Consider the following 26,579-nt stretch of genomic DNA (forward strand, 5'->3'; position numbering starts at 1 on the left):
AAGATAGGCACTGTGGTTGCTGTAATACCCTGCAGGTGGGAACATTTGTGCAATGCTCCGTGTAATGATATTAATATTTTAATAGAATTTTATAGCCTAATATAGTGCTACCTCTCATTATAAGACAATATAAGGTAATAAGATTTAAATATGCGTACACTGTGTTTGCCCCATTCCAGCGTAATAGAGGAAGAAATCATAATTAGTTATGTTGTATGCTTTTTATTGAGATAACTCTGTTTCAAGGTGCCGTTGCACCAAGTGTGTTTGGAAAGGTTTATTTACGTTGAGATTTTTTTCTTTAGTGTCTTTTAGCAGGTGATAGGAATGTGTCATTAAATAATAACACTGACAAAAATGAAACTTACATTTCAAGTGATTTGTTTTTCTAAGACGACTGTGGTGAACAAATGCAGTACTAAAAAGAATGAAATGATCTAACAGTGTTGGAGTTAGGTGCAGCTGTTTGCTTTCACATGGTATGAAAAATGACGCTGACTGGTGTCAACTTATTGTGAGACACTTGTGACTGTAATGGAAATCGACAGGTGAATTGGTGTCATGTTAGCAGTGATGTAGATGGCTGGCTGGACAGAAGTTAATCATATCCAAAATTTCCCAACCTGCAAAATCACAGTGAGGGATTTTCATTCTGGAGTCTCATCACATCTTCCACTACTGCTTATCCTCACTAGGGTCGCAGGGATTGCGACCCTAGGATTGGAGACTATCCCAGCTGTCACTGGGCGAGATGGACAGCACAGGTCGCCAGTCTATTGTAGGCTTAACACATAGACAAACAACCATTCGAACTCACACCTAGGGTCAGTTTGGCGTCACCAATTAGGAGGTGGGGGGAAACCAGAGAACCCAGAGAAAACAGAACATGCAAACTCTGCTGTGCTGCCCCATTCTGGATTCTCTTTGTTCTGAATTCAGAAAGCCTGATGAAGATCTGCATGACCAGCCACATTGTTTGGGTGGGTTTTATTCTGTGATCGACAGAAGAGTAACAGTGACATAGTATCAATTCAACATTGATGATGTGTGTTTTATGTGTTTACAAAACAATGGCTGTGAATGTAGAATGATCCAGATAAACCAGACTCAAACTGTGATAAGACCTGAAACTTAAAGTGTAAGAATTAAGTCTGGGTACACCAGGCTACAACATTAAATAATGCTTAGTTCAAGTTCTGGAAACTTTTTTTACTCTGACTTTTCTTCATGCATTCACTGTATATCACAAGCTACTTGTTAATTCATAAACTTTAGAAAGATCTGAGTCCCCTTGTGGGAATAGAAATGAGTTTCACTTAGAAGCAGTCTAAACATGGAGATTTTCCTTAGGATTTACTGTAATGTCCCCTCTCATGCAACATTCAGACTAAGAGAGCTGCTGTACTGTGTACCAAAACTTTTACTCAGGCACATAAGTACAGAAAATTCAATTCAATTCAATTCAATTCAATTCAATTCAATTCAATTCAATTCAATTCAATTTTATTTATACAGCGCCAGAGGAGAGTAGAGGACATGTCCTCAGTGCATTGTCCCCCAGTAGCCTAGGCCTATAGCAGCATAACTAAGGGATGGTTAAGTCCAGCCCAAACTATAACTATATAGCTATATCAAAAAGGAAAGTCTTAAGCCTGACCTTAAGAGTAGACGGTGTCTGCCTCCCGAACCCAAACTGGGAGCTGGTTCCACAGGAGAGGAGCCTGATAGCTGAAGGCTCTACCTCCCATTCTACTTTTAGAAACTCTAGGAACCACAAGTAGACCTGCACTTTGAGATCGTAGTGATCTGTTGGGACAATATGGATGGATATGATGGATATGATCAATATGATGGAGCTAGGCCTCTCGAGACCTTGTATATATAAATTCCATTCTAGATTTTAAAGGGAGCCAATGAAGAGAAGCTAAAACTGGAGTAATATGATCTCTCTTGCTAATTCCTGTCAGTGCTCTTGCTGCAGCGTTTTGAATCAATTGGAGGCTTTTTAAAGAGCTACTTGGACAGCCAGACAGTAATGAGTTACAATAATCCAGCCTGGAAGACACAAATGCATGAACTAGTTTTTCCGCATCACTCTGAGAAAGGATGTTCCTAATTTTTACAATATGACGCAGGAGAAATAAAGCAGTCCTGGTCACCTGCTTTATGTGAGAATTAAAAGACAGTTCACAGTAGTACTGGAGGCCAAGGTAATGTCATCTAAAGAAACCAGGTGATTAGATAATGAATCTCTGACATGTTTAGAGCCAGATACAAGCACTTCTGTTTTGTCTGAGTTTAAAAGTAGAAAATTACAGGTCATCCAAGCCTTTATGTCTTTAAGGCATGCTTGGAGTTTAACCAGCTGGTTAGTTTCATCTGGTTTCATGGATAAATATAGCTGGGTATCATCTGCGTAGCAATGGAAGTTTATCTCGTCCTTTCTAAAAATATTGCCTAAGGGAAGCATGTATAATGTGAATAATATTGGTCCTAGCACAAAACCCCAAGGGACTCCATAGCTTACTTTGTTATATATAGAAGAATCATTGTTTACATGGTTAAACTGGAATCTGTCTGACAGATATGATTCAAACCAGTCTAGTGCAGTTTCTTTAATCTTGATCCCACTTTCAAGTCTCTGTAGTAGAATATTGTGATCAATAGTGTCAAATGCAGCACTGAGATCTAACAGGACAAATATAGAGACAAGTCCATCGTCTGAAGCCATGAGGAGATCATCTTTAACCAGAGCCGTTTCTGTACTATGATGAGCTCTAACACCTGGCTGAAACTAAATAAAAGGAAGGTTGGAAATTGGCCTATGGTTGGCTAAAACATCTGGGTCAAGAGTGGGTTTTTTAAGTAATGGTTTAATTACAGCAGTTTTAAAAGACTGGGGCACATACCCTGTTAATAAAGATGAGTTTATCTGATTTAATATGGAGGTATTAATTAATGGAAAAACCTTCACTTCACTTTAGCATTTCTACAGTCAGGAGACATCTGTTGCCTGCATGCTCTTGAGTGTAATGGCTTCTCTGTCGTAGTGAACGTATTAAAGAGGACGTTGACACACATAGCGACGCTTACAAGTGACACTTACAAAGCTGTTAATAGAGCATAGAGACTGCCTGATGGTGATGGCTGCCTCGTTTAGTGAATCTGCAAAATCACTTTCCTCACATATACCCATGGTCCCATAGTTTTTTTGTTGTGTTTTTAAGTTCAATTTTTAAGCAGGTACTGTTGAGATGTAGCTGTTAAACAGCCTTGCATTGAGTCCTATGTATATAAACACAAAGACACATGGACAGAGACAAAATGATTTGGAAAAAGATGTGGATCATCATCTTTGACAATTATATATTTAATTGTTATATTGTGATGTATTTAAGGCTTTGGCACTAAAGAGGGATATTACCATCTGCTGATTAGACAATGCTGTGAGACAAAAAGGTGCATGTGAATAAAAAGACACACAAAGCATGCTGAAATCGAATCATTTTACAGACATAATGGGCATAGTGTGCAGTGTTAGCTTTACATTGCACAATGTGCAGCAGTGCAGTCTGATGCTTTGGAAATATAGATTACAGAACTACAAGAACCACACAAATATTCAAACTATATCATATCCATGTAATGCTGTCATACACATACAAACTCTCACACACGCACACATGCAGGCTCATTTCCTCACACATCTTATTATGTGAATGAGAAGTCTCTCATCTTAGAGACGAAGTGGTATTAAGAGTGCAGGTCTTTTTCTATTTCACGCTCCAACCAAGTGTCTACCAATTTGCATCTTCTACTAGCACTTGTACATCTGTTGAGATGTAAAAAAGGAGGATGGCAAAACAAGCATGGGAGAGGAGTGGAACACAAGAATAAGACAGACCGAGGTGGAAAGAACTGAAAAAAAAAATAACAATATAGAAGGGGGATATTTGGCAATGAATAAAAGGAGGGAGGAATAATTTGAGTAGGGCAGACACTAAAATACTAATATAGTAGTGTGAGGATGAATGAGAATGGCGTGTGTGTTTGATAGAGATGCCCTACTTTGATGCACAGGTGCTTTTTAATCCATGACACTGGGTTCTAAATTAAAGATTATGCTGTGTGACAGTGCGAGTTTATGTGTCACTAACTTTGCATTTCTTCACACTGTTTTTGTGTGTCTTACATGTGTGTAGGTTTCAACCAGCTGGGTTGGTGGAGAGGATCCAAGCTATCGCGCAGAATGTCTCTAACATGGCCATCAGGGTGGAGCAGATACTGCAGAACAGCATGGTGCAAGGCAGAGGTACAGTATCACCATCGTCACTTTAGTATCATTTCACCCTCTTGGCTACATTATGAATAACCAAAACCCAGCAGTAGATCAGCAGCAGTCACAAACAGCCTTATAAATTCATACACAGCACAATTATAATATGAGAACAATGAGTATGCAAGCCACAAGCAGCACACACACATATCCACACAACAGTCTCATCCAATCCATTATCTCTTACAACAGGAAATTGATTGATTAACTTTTTTATCCCAAAAGGAAATTAATTTTCCCGGCGGGCCCTAAATCAAGTATACACAATAAAAATGTACTCAGTATAAACAGCCAAAGACAGACGGGACTTTGGCAGACACCATGTATGCTCTCACACGTTCTGTAATTCATCCACAAACTAATACATAATACTATGCATCACCAACTTGTGGTGCATATTCAAGCTTAATTATCTGGTAAAGGATAGATGGATAAAGCTAATTTCAGTATCATCCAAGGAACAAAATAAGTCACATTAATGTGTCATTCTACCATAACGTTCAACTTGAAGCACAACTGTGTTGCAGCGAAACATCCACCACCACTTAGAATGCACAACAGATCTGCAGACCCACACGTGCACGCAGACAGATTTGTGTTATCTGACTGATAACTCACACAAATGGCAACTGATGACTTGTTAAAAAATACAGATTCCATTTTACGTCCCTTCAAAACAAACCACTAAAACAATGTTTGAACAATGTGTCATTAAAGGAGTAAAGTTAAAATAGAACTGATGTTTGTCTTATTTCAGTAGCTAAGGAAGCAAATACGCAGGACATGGCCTTTCACCCTGCTCTGTTGTTCTCTTCAGTCCTGTTCCTGCACATTTTTAATCAAAACCTAAATAATAGCGAACATTCTTTCCTTCTCGTTCGCCTCGTTCGCGTTTTCTCCCTTAAGGGTAATTGCCCAGTTCCTTACATGAGAATAAATGAGCATTACATCTCCTTTTGTTTTCCCCACTGCATCTGCGGGGACAATGGCACACGCCAAAATGAAAACACTGCTGCTTTCTCTAATCACAGATGAATTGAAACACTGCCGGCAGACTTTATTATCATACGGCTCGGTGGCGGTTTATTTGTCTCGTGGTCAGGCATGTGCAAGAGGAAGTGACAGGAGAAAAGGAGTACGAGGACGTGATTAGAATTTCCTTCCCTTCCAGCACTGACAATGCTTTTATGTTCTGTCTGCAGGGAGTCCAATCTTTATCTAGTTAGTTGACCACGTTTTCAATTGTGGTGGTTGCTATTGCAATCATATTTGTAGGCAGGGTGTGTGTGTGTGTGTGTGTGTGTGTGTGTGTGTGTGTGTGTGTGTGTGTGTGTGCGCGTGCGTGTGCACGAGCAAGTGTGTGTGTGTGTGTGTGTGCGTTTCGGTTGATGAAGAATGACCCCCAGCGGGTTTATGTTGAGAAATGTCTCTTATTCATTAAGCAAATGGAAACCGACTGAATCCAAGGGAAGGCAAAATTGTTGGTCCTGAAAGAAGAATGAGACGGAGGGGATGTGTAGTAAAAGACAGAAAATCAGTGAGGAAATGAAGCTGCAATGGTCCTCTCCTTGCACAATATTATTCCAGGCCTCTTTCTGCCATTCTCCTCTGTTCTTCTCCTCACATCAGCACCAGAGAGGCAGTTAACTAAGTCAGTGGAGCAATTAATGCGGTGAGTGCAGTCTAAGTGAGCAGACGTTCTTACTAGCGTAACCCTAGGACGGTTGGCAGCAGTGGGAGATAGACTGTGTGGCTTTGTCAAGCCCAGGGAATATTAGGCACTGCAGTAGAGCAGATACGTTGCAATGCTGCAAACGAGAAACGACAGGGGCTTTACGAGGCCAGCATGTCGCTGACACTGTACTCTGTCATATGCTGTGCATGATAAAATTAAGTGAATATTGCCGTTAAGTGTTCACAAACGAGTGGAGGAAAGACGTTAATGTGATTCATACTGCAGCCTCCTTGAGTCCTTGGGTCAAACAAGTTCATGTCTGCAATCATTTTGCACAAATTAATTGATTAGAGGAAATGAAACCTGAATTTTAAAGAGACTTTGACAAGCACCATGTGCTGCTAAATGAGCTGATTGATAATATTACACTGGATTATTGCTGTTGAAATTTTTATCATCATTGGAGAATCAATATTCACACCGGAGACAACTACTTTGAGTAAAGTAGCCTGTAGTCTAATGAAGCAGTCTCAACAGGCACTGCTGTTTACAAATTAGAGTGGATTGTTGTGTGTCATTTCTTTTTCTTTTTGTGGGAAGGTGTGCAGTTGGTTAAATTTATATATATATGTCATATTTCATCACTAAAGATACAGTTTTACTTACTGTGTCCTTTCAGTGGTGAGAGATGGGACAACAAGCCAGTGTGATGTACCAAGAGACCCCCGCTTTCCAGAATGTCCAGGAAAAGTAGATGTGAGTATTACACTTTTTGTGTGTATACAAATTGACATCGCTTTGAGAATTGTAAATGTCTTTATATATTTGTCAGCTGTAAATAAATAAATAATAATCTCACTGACTTTTCTTTTGGTGTGTGTACCACTGTCAACTGAACACATTTGGTCTCTGTATCTGTGTATGTCCTGTAGTGGATGCGTGCGCGGTGGACGTCAGATCCTTGCTACGCCTTCTACGGTGTTGACGGCTCCGACTGCTCCTTCCTCATCTACCTGAGCGAGGTGGAGTGGTTCTGTCCACCACTGGCCTGGAGGAACCACAGCAGCCCCCCCACCCAGCACACACACACACTGGCAAAGACCCCCAAGAGACAAGTAAGAGCAATGCTGTTGGCATACAGCCCACAGCTCAATCTTCGATAAACCCTTGAATTGTGGGGGTTTTGTAGTGGTTGTAGTTGTGGTGGTCAGAGAAGCAGCTTGTGAAGGAAATGAGGCTGGCTTGAGTATACACTACTGATATATACGGATATGCCTACCACCTCAGCATAGCAGCTAACAAACCGCTTGCAGTATAACTAATCACATACACATGGCTGTCATACATGCAACTACTTACCCATTTTGGGCACCCCGAATTGTGGAGGCAGTCTCACTGTTTATGTCTTTATTTATTTTAATCTCCAGGGCCTTGGGGGTTAGTTATTAATTGAACACAAATCCATTTATTTTTTTCTCAAGGCATGAATAAAATATGTGTGTGTGTGTGTGTGTGTGTGTGTGTGTGTGTGTGTGTGTGTGTGTGTGTGTGTGTGTGTGTGTATGTGTATGTGTGTGTGTGTGTGTGTATATAGTAGATAGCCCTCTGTGGCCATGCTTTCTTGTGCTTTTGACACCTTAGTAAACATCAGTCAGTAAAAGGTGATGATAATTGCTTATCTGAATACTGCATTTATATATGGCAGTATAATAGACAGTATAGTCACAAGTGCCAGAGGAGAGGAAACAATAAATGGGACATGTTTGTATTATAATTTTTTTTTCTCTTCCTGTAACTTTATTGCAGGCTTTAATAATAACTATCACAGAAAATGTAAAAGAGCGAGTGGTTAATAGAGGTGGTAAAGCTTACAGACACATGTCCAGTACCAGTCAACAGAGCACTAATAAAATACTTTGTTTCAGAAGATGCTGTTGAGTAATAGAGGTGTACGCAGTCTGGGTCCATTACTACTTAATAATAAATCTCGGTCTGACCTAGTTTGCTCCCTTTTAATAAGGACAGGGCTGATCCCCCTCATCACTATCCTCTGGCATATGTTTTAAGATGAACTAAGAACTGTGTGTCCTCACAATACAGCTGATGCTGCCCTCTGTGGCAAACTGTGCAGTCACAATAAATTGTTGTGGATTGTTATGTTCAGAATATGGAACATGGACGTTTGAACTGCACAATCATACCAAATATAGCATTTTCTTCGTCACATTGGCTTTGTAAGCAATTTACAGGATTTTCTTGGGAACACGGCGCAGCCATTAATATTTAAAGTAGTTCAGATGTGATGTGTGTGTACGTTGGTTTCACTTTGGATTTTACATAAGTTTGGCAGCAGGGAAATTTTCTGAGGGCTAAGCAGAGTGTCAGCATAGATGAAGACTGATATCTCCATCTCACGCTGTGACCCAAAAAAACTGAACAGTGGATTACAGTCTCCTTGTATATTTCACACAAACAAGGCTGAGCCATGGTTGTTCTCTGAGAAGAAAATTCTTGACTGTTTACAGTGGCAGATGCATTTTGCTGCATCTTCTTTCTGTGTTTTTCATTGGGAAGTGAAAGCTGCAAAGTAAACGAGTTTTCCATAGTACACAACATTTCTTTCTCCAATATATTAGTATTTAATACAACTATCTTTATCCAAGGGTCTCATTGAAAATGGTGTATTCTTTTAATTGTCCTGTAAAGAATTCAGCACTACCATAACATTAGCTAGTGTTCTTGGTGTTGTGCATTTGTATTTTCCTTTGGAAAGGTGGGGCCTCCACTTTCTGACAAATTTCCACCCACTTAAACTTTTGCTTCACCTCTTTCTATCTATCACCATCCCAGGCTGCCTTCCGCACAGACCTCTCTGTACTGCTGGACCAGGTTGGGACTGGAAAAGAGTCCCTCAGCTTCATGAAGCGTCGCATTCGGAGGCTGAGTCAGCAGTGGGCAACAGCCGCCAACCGCCTAGACGCCAAACTGGAGCAACGGTGGAGGGACCAGAAGAAGGTAAGGGAAGGAGGTGGATGTTTTTGCTAAGTGCAGCACAAGTTCAAATGGAGTGAAAAATTGTTGCAATATGTTTCACACAATACATGAAATGCAGTTTGAAAAAAGGAGGGGGAAGAGTGGAAAAGAAGGTTTTACAGCTAAATTGCACAGTATGAACAACAACAGACATGGTGCAGCTTGTTCATGTAGCACCACACAATATGATCTTGGGAGTGCGAATACAAGAAGCTGGAGTGTAAGAAGAAGATACAAAAGGTATTTACAAAAGTTATGAGGAACTTCTTTACTTCTGGAGTTATTTAGCATAAAAGAGCTCTTTCACACATTTCTTGGCAGTTCTCAATTTGGATCACAATAGCTGGGAGGAAACCTAATGATGGGCGGTTGTCCATCTCCGAAGTCGCTGTCTTTTTGTTTTTCTTCTGTTTTTTTCCTGTCATTTTTTTTATGTAAAAATACTTATTTTTTTTCTTTTTTTTGCAACAATAGCGATTTCAGCTGCACTATCACACCATAAAAGTGATTTTGGCTGCTGCTAAAACTGGTGGCGGCACTTCATGTCAAAGACTCCGCATGAGAGAAAAGAGAAGCAAGGTTAAATGAAAAAGAAGAAAAGCAAGCGAGTAAGGAGGCGAGGAATGATGATGATGAGGAATGGTTGGGATTATCACGTGCCTGGTGAAGAACAAGATGAGAAAGGATAAGAGGTAGTACAGTAGAATATGGATTAGGAAAGAGCTGATGAAGGGAGAGAGGGGAGTGAGTTGCTGCTTAGATGAGACAGGAAAACCAAGGTGCCTGCGAATTTAGGCTGTTTTATTCATAAAAGGGGTAAAATTTGCAACTAAAGTGTAATTTAAAAGCATACTTTTTCAATTCTGACTCTTCGATTTTGCTTCGTTACTTTTCACAGCACCACTTTGTAAGGTGTGTTAATTTTTCCTACCTTGCGCATTTCTCGCCCTGCTCTGAGCAGACTCATAATCTTTTAGTTTAGAAAGTAATGATGAGTGAATTAGTAAATGTGAGAGGGCAGATTGAGCTCATTATGCTCCTTTCTTCCAAAATATTTCTCTCTGCCCCCACCTCTTTATAAAATGAGTTAACAAGGGTGGAAATAGTCCTCCGTCGCCGTGATTGATGCTCCCTTTTCTTGTACCTCTCCAAGGGGCTATGTTATCCTCCATTATTGGCTTTGTGGCTGTTTGAACTGCCTATATGCCTTACAAAGTGCTGCTGCTGCTATCTCAACAGCAGATGTGCTGGTCTTTGTAAGAGTTAGCCTTGGTTGTCTGAAGCTGTTTATCACAATAATTAGAAACGGAAGTGAAATGTGTGTCTGTCTGTCAGTCTTTGTGGGTCTGTTGGTTGTTGGTAAAACCAACAGGATAATCTCACACTCACTCAGTCTGTGGAACACAAATTCTGTTCTTTTGACTGTTAACCCTGTGCCCTCACATTGAGAAGGAGACCACTGTTTGATTTTAATTAAGTCTGACCCTGGAAAAAACACAGTGTCTAATGTGAATTGACTAAAGCCCTGCACTCGCCTCACTGCTGTCTTCACCATGACCTGTGCTTCCAATAGCAAATTTAGCATTCTGCTTGAGGGTGCAGTCTTTGCTATTCCAACTGAGTTCTGTTGATTCAGTTCTGTTTCCTTGTTTAGCTTTCTCTTTGATTGTAAGCGGTGCGGATGTTTACTCAGGAAAGAGAATAAATTAGCAGAGCAGACAACCGAGGATGACGGGCAAAAAGATAAAGAGGAAAAGACACAAGATGATTCTTTTGTCAGTGGCAGGCACAAGGACAGGAAGGTTGTGTATATGTGTGTATCTGAAAGATTGTGGACACTTGAGAAATGTTATTCTGAAAGGTTTTACCTGACAGTCAAACCAGAAGAGGTTTCCTCCTGATTGAGTGATATTTTCTATCAGAGTGAAAAGAGTAGCAGCTTCCCCTAAATATTCCAGGAAGTCTGTTGTATTTTATGATTCAGCTGCCAATTTCCTTGGTGCTTGTGAGGTTTAGAAAGAATACAGTCAACCTTTTGCTGCACTTCACTTTGAAAGCACTAATACTTTTGAGAGCTTTTTTTTGCAGCAGTGCTATTCAGACTTCATAAAAAGTCACGGTCAACCCATTCAACAATGCTGAACATTGTTTTTCTTTGTGCAACGTGTCGCCATTCTCAATTTTGCAGACATCAAGTGAGACACATTCAGCTAAACTGTATCATAAAGGAAAACTTCTGAAGAAACCTGATCCTGTCAACCTGCTACAGGTTTCACTGGCATTCTGGTCTTAGTTCTAGTATCCAAGGAAGGAACTCAATGTGCACCTGTGCTTCTTGGTGTCCGTTGAGCTTGCAGTTTTATGATTTTGTCAGCATACGCCAAATTGGCAATTTCCCTTCTCCCTGTGCCTGTCCTCTTGAGAGTTAATTGACCTCTGACTGATGAAGTGCAGACAGTGTAGGAGACTAAGGGGATATGGAAGTGAGGAAGGTGGGGGTGGTAAAAAAAAAGAAAGAAAAGCAAAGAGAAAGCTGAAGAAGTAGTCTTAATAAAGAGGAAAAAGTAGCCTGCAGACCCACGAAAGAAGGATGAGGGAGAAGGTGAATTTAAGGGTAGAGCAGTAATAGTTGTCAGTGCCAGATTGTGTGGCCACCCGCAGCCTTCAATTGGATGGCTGTGTCCTTCTTTAAGGGTCACAATGCACGAGAGAACAGGGTCACACACACATGTATTCATACAAGGTCCTAGGCTAACAGATGCTGAGACAAGTATTAGTATTCTTCTGTCGTTAGTCTGTTAGGGATGAGTGGAGCAGAGCACAGTGCTGTAGTGGTACCACATACTTGAGAGCCACTTCTATCCTTCTGCTCTCTTGCTCCAAGGACTTTCCAAGGATTTTACTTAGGCACACACTCATATTATATAAAACATCCCTTACATCAGCATACAAAAGGAAACAGACATATCCCAGTTGTATAATCATAAGAGGAGATGTAAAACAAAAAAAAAAAACAAAAAAAAAAAAGGAGATGTAAAATACCTTGATTCACAGCATAAACGCTTAATGAATATGTGCAGGCAGGATGTTGTAGAGGTGAGCAAGTGATTGAACCCATACTTCTGTCTCAGTGGGTTTGGTGGGTCTTTATGTTCAACCCTCGTGGGATGTTAACTCTAGAGTGGAGCTTAAGATCTTTTTGAGGATCCCCGAGCTCACTGTGAGTTTGTGAGAGAGCTTTTACACCCACGTTCACTGATGTATGTCAGCGGGGAAGCAATGAACACACACAAAAACAAACAAAATTCAAAATGCATCAGTGCACTCAGACACACATGCACCATCTGGGAGTATCATAAGTCCACTGATATAAAGGGCTTCACTTCCTGAGGGAGGCAGCTGACCGTGACACAGGAGTATTAGGAAGTAGCGTTGGCTGCAGAGTTATTCCTCTTTTTTTCTACCTGTTCACCTGGGTGCCAGTTTCTCTCTCGTCTCTGTTCACAATGTAAATTCCTTCAATGTGTTATAAACTTTACTTCTCTGGCACTGTTAAGATGTTTTTTATTGGACCCCCTTCTGATACTGTTCCAATACAGAGGGATTAACATTTTATAAATGGAGTTAAACACTGCCTATTAGGAAGAAGGTTAAATCCCTCCTTAGCAGGACTGCTTAGTGCCTTAGGAGTTTAGAGCATGAGGCCCTCAAATGCTAAGACACCCTTACTCTCTCCCTATTAACGATACATCTTGGTGTGGATGTCAGTTTTATAAAATCCAGCCCGCAGTTATTCAGCTCTGTCACCAGTGTGTGATATTCCTCATATTTATTTAGCAGTTTGACTGTGCTGCCAGAATGGGAAATTCAGCTCCTTCTGTCTCCATTTTTGCATGGTTGCCAGTGTTTGTGTGATACACCATATAACCACCACCACCTCCACCAAGCCAAGAGAGTGAACAGTGTTGGCGCCATATATTCTCACTCCTGCCATCTGCCACCCAAACTGTAATTAAATTTCACTTATCTTTTTTTATGAAGCAGAAGTTAATAGAGCAGGTTTATTAAATCAGTTGATTTTTCACGCCAGCTGGATTCTCACTGGAGCTCTGCTGCACTCACGTCGCTGTTAAGTGCTTTATACGCTTCCTTTACATGTGAGGACATCAGTAAACTTTAACACTGAATGTATACTGTCATAATACACACTTACACAGTATATAAATGTAACTAGATAAAACAACACATGGTAAAGAGGCTCTCTTGTGTGGTGACTCTACAGAAATGCATTACATGAATGTGCAGCTCAGCGTCAGAATTAGCATTTAGTAGATTAGATTTAGTTGCATAACTGCTGCATGTGTAAATAAGCAACTTTACTATGTACACTTACTGTAAATGCAATGACATTTAAGTGCACACTAATCTTGAACTAGTCAGTAGAATAACTGTCATCAACTTGTGTTATAGCACCTTTTTGTTATCCCGTCTAGTTTCCTGCTTTGTTTTGTAATAGTTTTTCCTTCCTTTCTTTGTATGTTCCCATCCCAGACTCCATGTGCTCCTCCCCTCATTGGTTTCCCCTTTCTCTCGTTATTCCATAAGTCTGTGTGTGTGTGTGTGTGTGTGTGTGTGTGTGTGTGTGTGTGTGTGTGTTGCGTCTTCTGTTCCCCTGTTAAATAAGTCGTTTGTTTTCTAGTGTTCCAGCCTGTTTTCACTAGCTCCTTATACTCTGGGTTTTTGCTTCCTCTTTCTATTGTATTTGGATTTGTGTTTTGAGTTTCACCTGTCTACTGTGCAGCGCTTTTGTGCCTCATTTTGTAAGTTCTCTTGTTTCTTGCTCCTAGCTCCCCTTGTGTCCTGTGTTTGGGTCCCACCTCACCACTCATTTTATAACAATAATAGTCCAGTCAGAATAGAAATATCTCATGTCACCATGCCACTTAGAGTAGGAAACACAATGACATAATGTCTGAGTTTATAATCAGGCTGGTATAAACCTTTGATCATATGTTCAATAGAAAAACATTAGTGTTTGATAACCATGTCAGCGCTTGATACAATGATTGTTCCATGTCATTCCTCTCTGGTTTGAATGAATACATTTGAATCTTTGTTTCATGTGTGGTAAAGAGTTTCATGAAAGGCAAAAATCATTGTAGCTAAACAACAAGCTGTTTGAATAAATTAATTAATTCAGATTATTCTTATTAGATTTTTCTATTTCCATTGGATATTTCCACAACAGACAGTATTACTTGATTTAGTAATATGTGTAATTCAGTGTAAACCAGGGCCGGAGTGGGACTCATTTTAAGCCCTGGGGTTTCATGCCTCAGACCGACCCACTTTAGACCACGACCTATTATATAAAAATAGTGTAATTATAACTTTACATGTTAAGCCTACAATAGCACACTGTTCTCTAAAGCCCCAGACTCACCTGCACCTGCATCACAATAAAAAACAATTATCTGATATTTTCAATGGCAAAATATGAAAGCTTATTCCACATTACTTTCATTGTATTCACTTTCAATTGTGTGCTTTGTTTACCATCTTACCTTTACCGACAAAAACTATAACGGGGAACTATTATCATTTGGGCATAAAAAAGTGGTTACGTCAGACTCTGTCTGAGAAAAAAAAGAAAAAAGTACAGCCCAGGACAGCGGTAAGAGCATACACGTTGTGCTCACTCAGTGCCATGAATGAACACCAGCCCATAATAAATAAATAAATAAACAATAATAACAATAATTATAATAACTGAACACCAGCCCTCACAGCCCAAACCTCAGACCGGCCCACCGGCATTGTCCCAGTCCTCCTGATTAGCCACTTCAGGGTTGGTTTGAATAAATTGGAATCAGGTTGTGGAAATATTGTAGACACTGTTGTGTTTACAATCTTTGCCCTTAAGTGACAAAAAAATCTTATTATTGCACGTTAAAATCAGTGATAAATTCAGACATTACGTGCTCAGATCATGTACATGTGTACATGTTTGTGAGAGGAGGTGCTCCTCTAATTTCAACATTGGAATCGTACATTCTAGCCTATTTCTGCAAAGCTCTTTGAAGCTTTTAATCATTACCTCCACAGTTAAGAGTGGCAACAATAGAGACCCAGCTTACAACACAGTGTAGCGCTCACATGCAAGTGTAGTGGGGTGGGGGGTTGGGGTGGGGTGGGGGGTGGGGGGGTGGGGGGGTAATAAGCGCACCCCATGAAAACTTTCTGGCAAACTCCTCACAGCTGGTCATAAGCTTATTATGATGTTTCATGGTCAAAGTTGTGGGTTCCACTTGCCAGTGAAAGCAGCTGGAGGTGTTCATGCCGTGTTAGTTAATCAGGATTACTGAGCAGAGTAGCATTTGGACATGGCTGCACCTAATCCGCTGTGAAAAGTAACATGTTGCTCATTTCTCGGTGGGTTGCTCTAATTATGCAGCGGCTACGTGGTCATGAATGACAGGACAGTTGCCTGAACGAGTAAATTTGTCCAACAGTGAAACATGCATATGAACTGTGATAATTCCTTCACATGCCCTTTATACTGTTTAAAAATGAAGTAGGTTTTCCCATTGGATTTCGAGGAATTTGTTACAGTGGTTATCTGTATATGCATATGGTGCATATGAAATGAGTTTTGCAATAAAGTCCACAATGCTGGATTTTTGCATGAACGTGCTCTTCCATTGGGGCATGAGGGGATAATTCATCGGGGGATTTTGAAGAATTACTTTTCGGTTGCTATAATTTCCTTTTTGAAGCGTCAGAAATTCTAATGATTCTAATCCTCAAAGTTATTAAACCGGTTTGCACAGCAGACGCTTAACTTTCAAAAAGCTTGATTTTCTTTAGTATGGACAAAGTTTGAAACAGTGTCTTGTATATGAGGACAAATGGCCTTGTTTATATGACTGTAAAGTTTGTTAATTTAATTTATGTTGCACAATATGGTGCAATGGTTTTGGATTATCAAGATGTATGGTTTCTTATCAATTGCACAAAACCATCAGAGAGGCATTTAAATTCATTCAGCATGAGACAATGAACCCAGGCATATAGTTATAGCTATAAACCAATATCTTTAAAAAATAAAAAGAGCAAAAAGTCGTGTAAAAAATTGTACTGTTTACTTTGTACTGCACTTTGCATGAAAATAATTAAGAAATTAAACATTACACAGAATTATTAATCTCCAGAACTTTAATTTTAACTCAACAATGTGCCCGGTCCTCTTTCAGATCCTGGTCCATGTAGGCTTCCTAACGGAGGAGTCTGGAGATGTTTTCAGCCCTAAAGTGCTAAAGGGAGGACCTCTGGGAGAGATGGTCCAGTGGGCTGACATCTTGACTGCTCTCCATGTTCTGGGACACAACCTCAAGATCTCCATGTCTGTCAAGGAGCTTCAGGGGTGAGTTCTCTTGATGCAAAAACGACCAAACTGGTGTCTGAGAGTGTTTGAATGTTTGTAGAGTAAGACTCAATCTGAACACGTTTTAAGAAAAGCGAGAAGGTGAATGATTTCACTGGTTAACTACAAGTAGCTACATTACATCAGGACAGGAATGAATCTAGAAGAGAAACACATTTGTTATTGATCTGCACTGTCAGAGCAATGAGCAGACAGTTCTGCACATGCAGCTCTACAAATGGCACCTTAACTTATTTCAATATTGTGTAAATATCATTCAATAATGTCACAGTTGTGTTAAGTTATATTTTTCATATTTTAATTGGGAAGAATCCAAAATATCTACCTCCAGCTGGCCCCTAACGACAGCTGTGAAAAAAAGCCAGTGGCCTTCTGAAATCGTCCCGTTATCTTTGTGTATTCAAAAATGTGGAAGAGCTTTACATTCTAATTATACCTCATTCCCACTTAAGCCAGTGATTAGACATGGGGCTCTAAGGTCCTGTTGATTTATTTGCCTCTGTATTGATCTCATATTGATAAACTCCAAAGCTTCCTGTCAGTGGGACTGTGCTGGTGTGTCTTTTTATCCCTCGTCAGCACCCTTACATGTTTCTGCTGACCGATACAAGTGGACGGACACACACGCCCACACGCCGAAGATGGATGTAAATCTGCCATGTTAGGAAAGAACCCTCAGGCTTGTACCCGTCTACTCTGCGCTATAGTATATAGACTGAATAAATCACAGGAGGTTGTCATCCTCTGTGAAGATGGATGTTTAATTATTATTATTGTTATAGTGTTAGAATTATGAATAGGAATGTTGTAAGGAGACAACTAAATCACGCTGGTCGACGTCTTTGTTCAGTCTTGATTGGGCCAATAGTCGTTGTCTTTCTGCCCTTGTTGATCACTGCGATGACACAGGTAAAGAGCATAGATCAATGTAATGATGCCCACAGAGATCCTGCTGTTCTCGGCATTTTAGGCCTTGCATTGCCTGTGACAACGCTAACAAATAATAGAAGAAGTATTGTATTGATGTCCAGCCTTTGGCAGTCATTTTCTAGACATATAACACCTCTGCAGGGACCAGGAGAGAGAGAAAATCTAGTAGAATTTTATACTTAAAAAATGGCTTCAGAGATGGCAGGCACATCCACAAGCCTGAGATCCCTTGTCAGATTTTAAATGGATTGCAGGACCGTTTTTACCCTGTACGTGTCTCTGTAGTGTATTGGGACCCACCTTTTAAATGGGTGTTTTGCAAAACCTAGATTGAGAGGTTGCAATATAAAATAAGCATGAGCATTTATTTTATCTACCTTTTCCACATGAAATGGCTTTCAAAGAGCAACAATTTGGATCCTGGCTCAATCCGTTATAAACACCACGGAGACATCACCAATTCTACTACGCCTCCAGAACAGAGAGGGGTTACACCGTGTGTGGAATCTTTTTATTTTTGTCTTGATTTATCACTTTTTACTCTCACATCTTTCCTTTTGCTCCATTCCTTCCTTCAGTAAGACACGATGTTGGGAGTTCAGGTTGAATTAAGGCAGTAGGATCAGTTTGGCCACCACAAAATAAAATGTCAAGTTGATCTTTCTGATCTCTGTCATGTTCCCCTCAAATCTGTTAATGGTTTCATTGATCTTTAGTGGCTTGCTACAGGGAGGCTTTTATGCTTTTCATAGTGACCCTGACGCTAACATGTAATAGGTGATAATGTAGTACTATAAAGGGTCCACTGAGTTAAGCCATCAATGACTAAATCAATTCTGGACAAACAAACTGCCCTTAAAAGAAAATACACTGATTTTATCTGTCATTGGCATAATAATCTGTGAGGTAACATACTATGTTGTCATGGTGTGTAGTTCAAATGCCTCTTTGGCCATATTTACTGAATTAACAACATAGCTACAGCTACAGTGGTTTTCAATTTGAAAAGCATGAGTATTGATTTTCTTTTTGTTGGCATCATGAAATATACTGGGGGAAAAACATCAAATAAGAAACCAATCAGAGTATTTGTTTAATACTAAGGTCTGCACCTAGAGGCTGCACCTCTCCATTGTTCTTCTGTTGTAAGATTGGACACTGTGTTTATGGATATTTTTGGATTTTTGGATATTGTCTTTATGTACTCTTACACCATTGGAGGCATATTCAATTACTGCATGTCAGTAAACAGACCGGAAAAAGGGAACCTTGGCATCCTACATAATACCTTGAACATCTCAATATTAATAAATCTTCAAAAGATGCACATCAAAAAGCACACGTTCATTGGTTGACACAATTACTATTGTATATTAGTATTTCCCAACAGTTTTTCTTGACCCCATTGTTACTACTGGTGTTCTTGTCAGTTGTTTTGGGCATATTCTCAGATCTCTCAGATTTCTTTCCTCCTAGCTATATTTATTTTATTTTTTAGAGCACTCCAGTGTTAAAGTACTTTGTAAACCTGTTTTCTTGTGCTTATTCTCTTGGCACCCGTCCTGCTTTGCCCCAAGAATGTTCAAAACAGCGTAGAAAGCAGGTTGCAACACCTTTGTACACCTTCGAGTTCAGAATTGTGATGGACAGAACCAAACAGATGAGCAGACAAGCAAAGATGTAGACAGATATGAATTGCTGTATTTACAGAAAAATCTGGACAGGCATGCCAACCGAGACTACAGGAGAACCAGGCAGACAGACAACAATTACCCCAAAGACACTGCTTAGTTGAAGTTAACTTCTAAACACAGATTTGGTAACTGCTTTGTTTTCTTTTTACTGACCAACATTACAACAAGGCTGAACTAAAATTCCCCAATGTCAACTTTTCTCAACAACTCATCTTCCATCTCCTCCGTATATGTGTGTATGTGTGCGTTTGCACACATGGTTTGTACATTTCTCTCCTGATGACATCTGAGAGCTGTGATTGGCTTAGAGTGAAAAAGAAGGTACCTGTAATTGGCCACTGTGGGGATGATTAGGTATAGACTTGTTGTTGTTTCTGTATACAACTTACAGCATGATTTGTAGTTACCAGTCAGCACTGCAGTTAGGTGGCTGCACAATAGGCACTGTGGTTATCGACAAAAATAACCTGAAGTCTAACACGGATGATGAAAAGCTCTTTGCGTAACTTTTTTTGTGCTCCTCGGATTTCAGTGTGACTGTTTTGTCTTGTGGTCTTAAGGACACAATGACACAGGAATCCTTTACTTTATTCTTTCCTGTGACAGTGCAGACAGACACAGTATCGCAGTCTCAGTGCTGTCACTGGGCAGATGGATGATGAGAAAATGTTTGTGAAAAAGCCAGTGGGGGTAAAAGAGGAGAGTACAACAAAGTGCTGAGTGAGCATCCACGGAGTCCGAGCAGGGACTGTCAGTATTCAAATATGCAAATATTTTTTTGAAGGCTCACTGATTAATGCCATCCTCTTGTTTTGAATCTTGGCCTATTCTTCATTTATGCATGAAGCAGAAATTTCAAACAGCTTGCCACCCCTTATTTGCCCAGACACAAACCTAGTTGAATTGAATTCAGATTTTTGCATCTTGGCTTCTGTGCTGAGTATGTACTCTACTCGCCAAATAGCTTGATGGAAATGAACCTGAGTTTGGTGCCAGTTAGATTGGCAGCATACCTGAGACGTATTAATGTGTGAAGGAGAGAAGACAAGCTGCTACCTGCTCGTTCCACACTATGGGCTCCAGATCACTGAGAACTGCATCTGTCATTACAAAGGAGGATGGTCAGCACCTTTGTGTCTTATACTGTCAAAACTTTCAATTGTCATATAGACATTTTAGTAATACTGAGATGAACGAATGTGGCACAAGATTAAAAGTAATGACCTTCTGCATTGCACCCACAACCAAATACAGGCCCTGAAGAATTAGTCATTGCATAGTTGCCAGGAACATGATTGTGGTGGCTTGTGTACAAATCAATGAGTGTAACCAAGCATCACCTAAAAAAAAAAACTTTGAATGTGGCATCACAGGACATCTGATAGAAGTTTAGTAAGCAAGGAAAATGGAAAACAAGTGGGTTTTTAATTGCTGTGGTTGAAAGACAGCGTAAGTTTAAACTCACGAGTTATTGATTTTTTTCTTACCATTTTTCCAATTGTACACTGATGGACTGTCAGGGCAGGCAATGTAACAGCTTCCTGTGTGCAAAGGTCAAATCTGCTGGTTAGGGAAGTTATCGTTTGGACAGCCCATCAATATTAAAAGCTTAAAAAGCCTCTGGTGACACGTTAAGTAAAGCAGGGGAGCAGTAAGTGTTACTTTTGAGCCGTCAGCCTGTCGAGTGAAAACATTGTGTGTATTCTAAATCCACTTGTTGGTGGAGTGAAACTCCATCTGGCTTGTGTGAGAGAAGGCAAATTTTACAGGAAGAGAAAGGCTCCATATGTGCTGCCTTGACAACATGCTGTAGAGGAACCACTGTAGTTTGCATCATAATCTCACTTTATAACCCACTTGCATAACCCAAGAGATTAACGCTGAGAGACCAATCCACCAATGTTACATAATGCCTTATAAATTTGGATTCTTAGTTCTCTTAGTTTAAGTTCTTTTCAACAATAGTATTCCCTCTAGTTTCTGTTTTCCAACAGTGTCTCAGTTTACTTTCAGTTAAATGATGGCTGCTCTAAGACCTTGTAGTGACACGTTTTAGAAACTAGAAATGTCCTTTGCCCATTCAACTGAGAAAATGTCTATGTTTTCTCATTTTTTCCTATGCAAAACTCCAGAGTAAATGTGTGGATATGAATTTGTAAGAGGTTGTTTTTAATGTGTTTACTTCCAACACTGTTATGAAGAGTCTCTGCTTTTCCATAAAAAGGCCACGAGAAGTCACGCTGTCTCTGTGCTTCATAAACTTCCCCTCCCTCTCTCTTTTTGTCGTTCTCTGTATCTTCACCTTTTGTCCTCTCACTTCAACCTGACTCCCTCACGCCTGTTATCAGTAAAGTTCAGTTTATAGAGAGACTCGAGTCACTGACCTCAGTTCAACTCGTTCTCCTCCATAGGTTAGCTGCCTTAATATATGTGCCTGAGGCAGATAAAAGCACACCCATACACACTTAAAGAATCCTCTTTGATACCTCCACCTGGCTTTTCTTGCTTCTATCTCACAATGGAAGGCCATTATAACTTTCCATAGATTGCTGTTTTTTCTTATTTTATTTTTCAAAACTTTAGTGCTTGTCTGTTGCCTCTGTTTTGCAAGCAAGCAACTAAGCAGCTTCAACTTTGAAAGCAGCTGACTCGAAGCATTATTATTCAACTTGGTGTAAATGCAGGGGGGAGAGTATTTCCTGTTAAAAATGTTCAAACTTTAAGTTATGAAAGCAGCTATCCGATCTCTTTATAGGGGAGAACCTGCTGAGGTGTGTGAAACTCTCGAAGAGACTTTTGAGGTACCTCCCTCCTTAAGGAAACTGTAGCACATTAACTTTACTCCGTTGTGGGAGGTGGATGTTAGAGTGTCAGCTTGTCTCTTTGTAAAGTGGAGCGTTCAAATGAGCCGTGTGCTCAATCTGCATCATTTTGTCTGCCTTTAGTGACTGCGTCGGCAGAAACAAATCACTGACAAACTCCTTTCCTCCTCCCTTTCCTCCGTTCTGTCTGCTCCCCCTCCTCTCCTGTTGTGTGTCTTCTAATCTTTCTTTAGCTGTCTTTGTCTCTCCATTTCTTTATGTTTTCTCCCTACAGCTGTTCCCCTTTAAGCTCAAATCAATGTGCTTGTTAGCGGCTTTCCAGATTTTTAGAGCATTTCATCACCCCTACTCTTACTCCTAACCCCCCACAGACACACACACAGATACACACATTGACTGCAGTGAAATGAACATTTGATAATGACTTCCCGTATCCTTTGTCTCAAATGTGAAGAGCTTAGTGGGAAAGAAAAACTGTTTTGGCCCATGGGTGACTTCATTTTTGTTAGCTGTGTTTCTGTGACTCACATCCCCGCATGACATTACCTCTAATTGGTCTACGTGACACAACTGGGGCTCGGAAATACAAATAGGACAAAGTGCTGCGTATGCCTCTTTAGCTGATATATAGCACAGTCCTCACTGTACTCACATGGATGTGTGTGTGCTAAGACAGTTATCCTTGTAAAAGATTATTTCTAGACCCTGCACCAGGGGATGATCTTATAACATAAATAAGGCCTTTGTCAAATAAATAAATAATGTGGTGACATACTGTATATCTGGAACCCTGTACACTCTCAGAAGTCTCTGAACATTTCCAACCATCCTGATATGAGTGGTTTTTAAATGTTACAACATTACAGCGTCTTCTTTCTCCAAAATTCCCTTTCTGTAAAACTCAGCAGAGACCCAGCATCAGCACTAAAACTTGTGGCTTTAGTCTTTCTCCTTCCATTCTGTTTTCACTGAAAGGGACAGGTTAATAGAGAAAGTATCCAGATGTTATCTACGTTTTTATATGCCCGTGTTTTTTCCCGTTAAAACTGGTCAACATGTCTATCTTATAGAAGGAGTGGATTTATCCCTGAAGAGAGGGTTTCGGTGTAAGCAGTTTTGGCCCATTATTCAATTTTTCCAAGAGTGTACGAGCAAAAGAGCAATTGGCACAGAGAAAGGTAGAGTTGTGCCTGAGCGGAGTGTGTGGAGTATACAGGCAGTTTCCGTCTTGGACTTTATCCTGCCACAGTTACCTTCCTTGCTAAAAGGCTAGGGGAAGCTAGTCTCTGTTGAGTGTTAGCTCTGGCAGAATAAAGAAGATGTGTGTGAGACAAGGTGTGTGTGTTCCACAGGTCTATGTGTGTGTTACTTCACCCCCTTCATCTCACACCCAGGTACTGAGCAGAAGCAGGGGAGGAGAGTTTGAGCAATAAATATACTCTGTGGCCGGGGGACACTTTAAAACAAGCTCCAGTAAAACCAAAGCTATCAGCTATGTATCAACTGCCTTTTCTCCTTCAAACAAGATTTCTCACAAGGCACCGCCCGTAGCAGACATAAAGATAATAAAGGGAAAATGCACAAATAAGACATCTCGCGCTTTGTCAGTCTGTCTGACCCATTGCAGCCGTCTCTGCTTCACTAAACTAGCAGTTGGTGAGAAGGACTTTATTCAGGATTGGCTGATCAGCCAGGCAAACCAGTGCAAGAAACACAGGAGGAAGTAAAAGTAAGTATTCATCTTCATCTGATCTGAACATTGAAATACACAAATATTTTCCCGACAACATAATAATCTATGATGAATAACCGTAGACCAACCTATCAGCATGACTCAGGAGCTAGCTAGCTTCCTAACCTCCCCACTAATAGTAGCTATAACAGTTTTATATTTTCAAGGACAAATACAGAATAGTGTTATTTACTGGTATAAAAAAATATTTCCTTTCATGTAGGCGCATAACATATGTGCCAACTGGCTGCTGGCAGCCTTTGTGGCGTGTTCAAATGCAACTTTTTGGTACAGACAGTCAATGTGAGGGAGGAGGACATCAGTCTTTGTTGATAAAGCCAAAAAGTGTGTGTTACATCTTCAATTTTACTCAGAAGCAAAATGTTATTGTGCTAGAATCCTGTTTCAAAGTGAAAGATGGCTTATTTTTAACACAGAAACATCTTGATGGCCTGTAGTCCTCAAGCATCATGCATGATGTATGTGTAGTTTTAAAATTTGTTGTTTGAATGACAAAATTATATATATTATTATGCATTATATAAATAAAATAATGCTAATTATATGATGGGTCAATTAAATAAGAAACACATTGCAACAGTTATTCTTTTTACACGGCACGTTTGAACAGACAGGTCTTCTATATAAGGTTGGTTAAACGACTGACTGAGACATCATAAAAGGTAACCTTGGGCAATATCTAACACAATGTCATACATACTGTGGAGTGCAGCAGAAAGAACTCAATCCGTTCTTTGGTTAAGAGAAATAATGAACTCTGGCTTGAAATATTGTGAACCACATAATGGTTTTTAATTGGCTCTCAGTGCAATGGTGCATGACCGCTACTGATAAATGACAATGCAGCACCTGCACTGTAAGCACATAGTCATCCATTTTGATGTTGGGAAAGCAGGCAGTCATGCACTGAAAAAATACCAATAGTTACATCATTAATCATGTGCATGTGCATCACTATCAAAAAACTTTGATAGTGTTCTCATATTCCACATCTTGTCCTTAATTTCAACGCAGAGTATTTAATTTGGACTTCATTGACTTTTTGTGTTCATAACAGTTTTATCTTTACTCTGGGTCAATGTCAACTCTCTGTTCTTCATCTAGCCATGAGAACATTTAATATTATCTTGGGTTAATTGACATTGAAACCGCAACACCAATTTATCACGTCTTTGCCAGGCACTGCTGAAATTAGCTCAGAAAACCTCTTATTATGCATATTTTCCTTTAACAAGTGTGACGGGGCTTGTTAGTTGTATTAGAGCCCTTGTTGTCTCTACTTTTGTTGAGAATATAGAACGGCTGATGTGAGCAAAGTCAAGCTTAATTAGGTTCTGGCGCCTACGTACTCTACTTCATAAGGCGTCCTTGGAGTTATCATGTGAACCCAAAGATTTTGCTCAATGATGCTGTCAGTGCCCCCTGTCATAGCAGGGCTCAAACTGATCTCGGCACGCCTGATGTGTCTGTGGCCTCTGCAGGAGAAAATGGGGCCATTTTAAGGCAGTCAGGCTTGAAATTAGGCTGCGAGAGGAAAGGTGTTTATTGCACTAAACCTAAATAGATTCCTGTCTCTTCTCTCACCTTTACTTTTGTCTCTGATTTCCCACTTTGTCTCACTTTAGCCATTTACGCTCTCTCTGGTTTTTGTGGCAAATCCTCAGTAATAACTGAACTCAAGGACAAAAAGTCACTTATAAAACTCCAGACCATTTTTGCAGACAAACGCTGCTCAGCATCTTTGAAGCTCATTTACAGACAAGCCGCCAATATGTTTCTGCTCTATTTGACTGATGGAGAAAATGAGTCCAGAACATCTCTTTCTTACAGAAGCCTGGAGAAAAATTCAAGCATGAAATCCCAGGACACAATGCTATCCCAGATATGAAATAGTGTCTGTGTTGATAACAAAATCTTTTTTATTAGCTGAATTTGATATCCTAACCACTGAGTGTGTAATGTAATTTATCTAACTCAGCAATTTACAGTTACAGAGCTGCAATGGATTACAGTTTTACTTGCAAATTAAAATTTGAAACTGTAAGCTGAAAGGGCAGCTATCCACAGCACCGCTAAAACTGCTTGTTTCTGCTACCAACAGTCTCAGATTGCTATTTTATGTGACTGACAACATTATGGAAATTATTCCAGCGGAGATCAAAGTGTGTCTAACATGCAGCAGAAGGACAACACATGGTAGGTGAGTTAGAACAAAAGCTAGACGAGCTAGAAGCTAGGGAGCTAGAACAAAAAACAACAATGGTTTTGCGTTTGTACATCTTCAAATTGAGAGAACACGGTGTCACAGCTTTCAGACACTACTTTACATGGACACACTTAAACTGTGGCTAGTTGTCCTCCGAATGGACAAAGCACTCCTGTCCATACCCTCAATTAAATCCTAAATGCTTTTATCCAAAGGAAATGTTGTTTCAAACAAATCAGAGACCTGCTGCAGAGTGGATGTAATTGTATTAGCTTAAGATATTTTGTTGACCCTGTGTCAGTACAACATTACAACATCAGAAGCACAGCTTTGTGAAATTTCTCCGTTTGGGATGAATAAAGATTCTGTCTAAGTCAGTAGGCCAGTAGTCAATCAATTGATTCAATCTTTGGCGAAAACAGGCAGTTTTAGTGCAAGTAATTGGATAGTGGATGTGGGTAGTATGTGCATTTTCCGTGTATACTATTCTTGCTAAATAATGGTTGGATTCCAAAGATTGCCAGCCATATTTACAAATGCATGTAGGGAAAATGGTCTTCAAGAATCCAGATGTTATCATGCAAATTAAGATTAAATTAAGATGGGCTTGACATTGCTACTGTTGCTTAGTGTTGCATGCTTGCAAGTATGTAATTCAAATGAAAGCTGAAGCTTATAGAAACGTC

General features: G+C 40.0%; 1 protein-coding gene across 2 annotated transcripts in view; it reads left to right on the top strand.

Moving 5' to 3' along the window:
* LOC124999921 (alpha-1,6-mannosylglycoprotein 6-beta-N-acetylglucosaminyltransferase B-like) overlaps positions 1–26,579 on the top strand; it is a 103,288-nt gene that overhangs the window by 41,796 nt on the left and 34,913 nt on the right. For both annotated transcript variants that reach the window (XM_047575167.1, XM_047575175.1), the window contains exons 4-8: positions 4,203–4,312; positions 6,691–6,767; positions 6,944–7,126; positions 8,862–9,026; positions 16,298–16,467. In XM_047575167.1, coding sequence (XP_047431123.1) covers positions 4,203–4,312; positions 6,691–6,767; positions 6,944–7,126; positions 8,862–9,026; positions 16,298–16,467 — 705 coding nt within the window. The remainder of the gene's footprint in view (positions 1–4,202; positions 4,313–6,690; positions 6,768–6,943; positions 7,127–8,861; positions 9,027–16,297; positions 16,468–26,579) is intronic.

This window comes from Mugil cephalus, chromosome 2 (assembly GCF_022458985.1).
Source record: "Mugil cephalus isolate CIBA_MC_2020 chromosome 2, CIBA_Mcephalus_1.1, whole genome shotgun sequence".
NCBI lineage: Eukaryota > Metazoa > Chordata > Actinopteri > Mugiliformes > Mugilidae > Mugil > Mugil cephalus.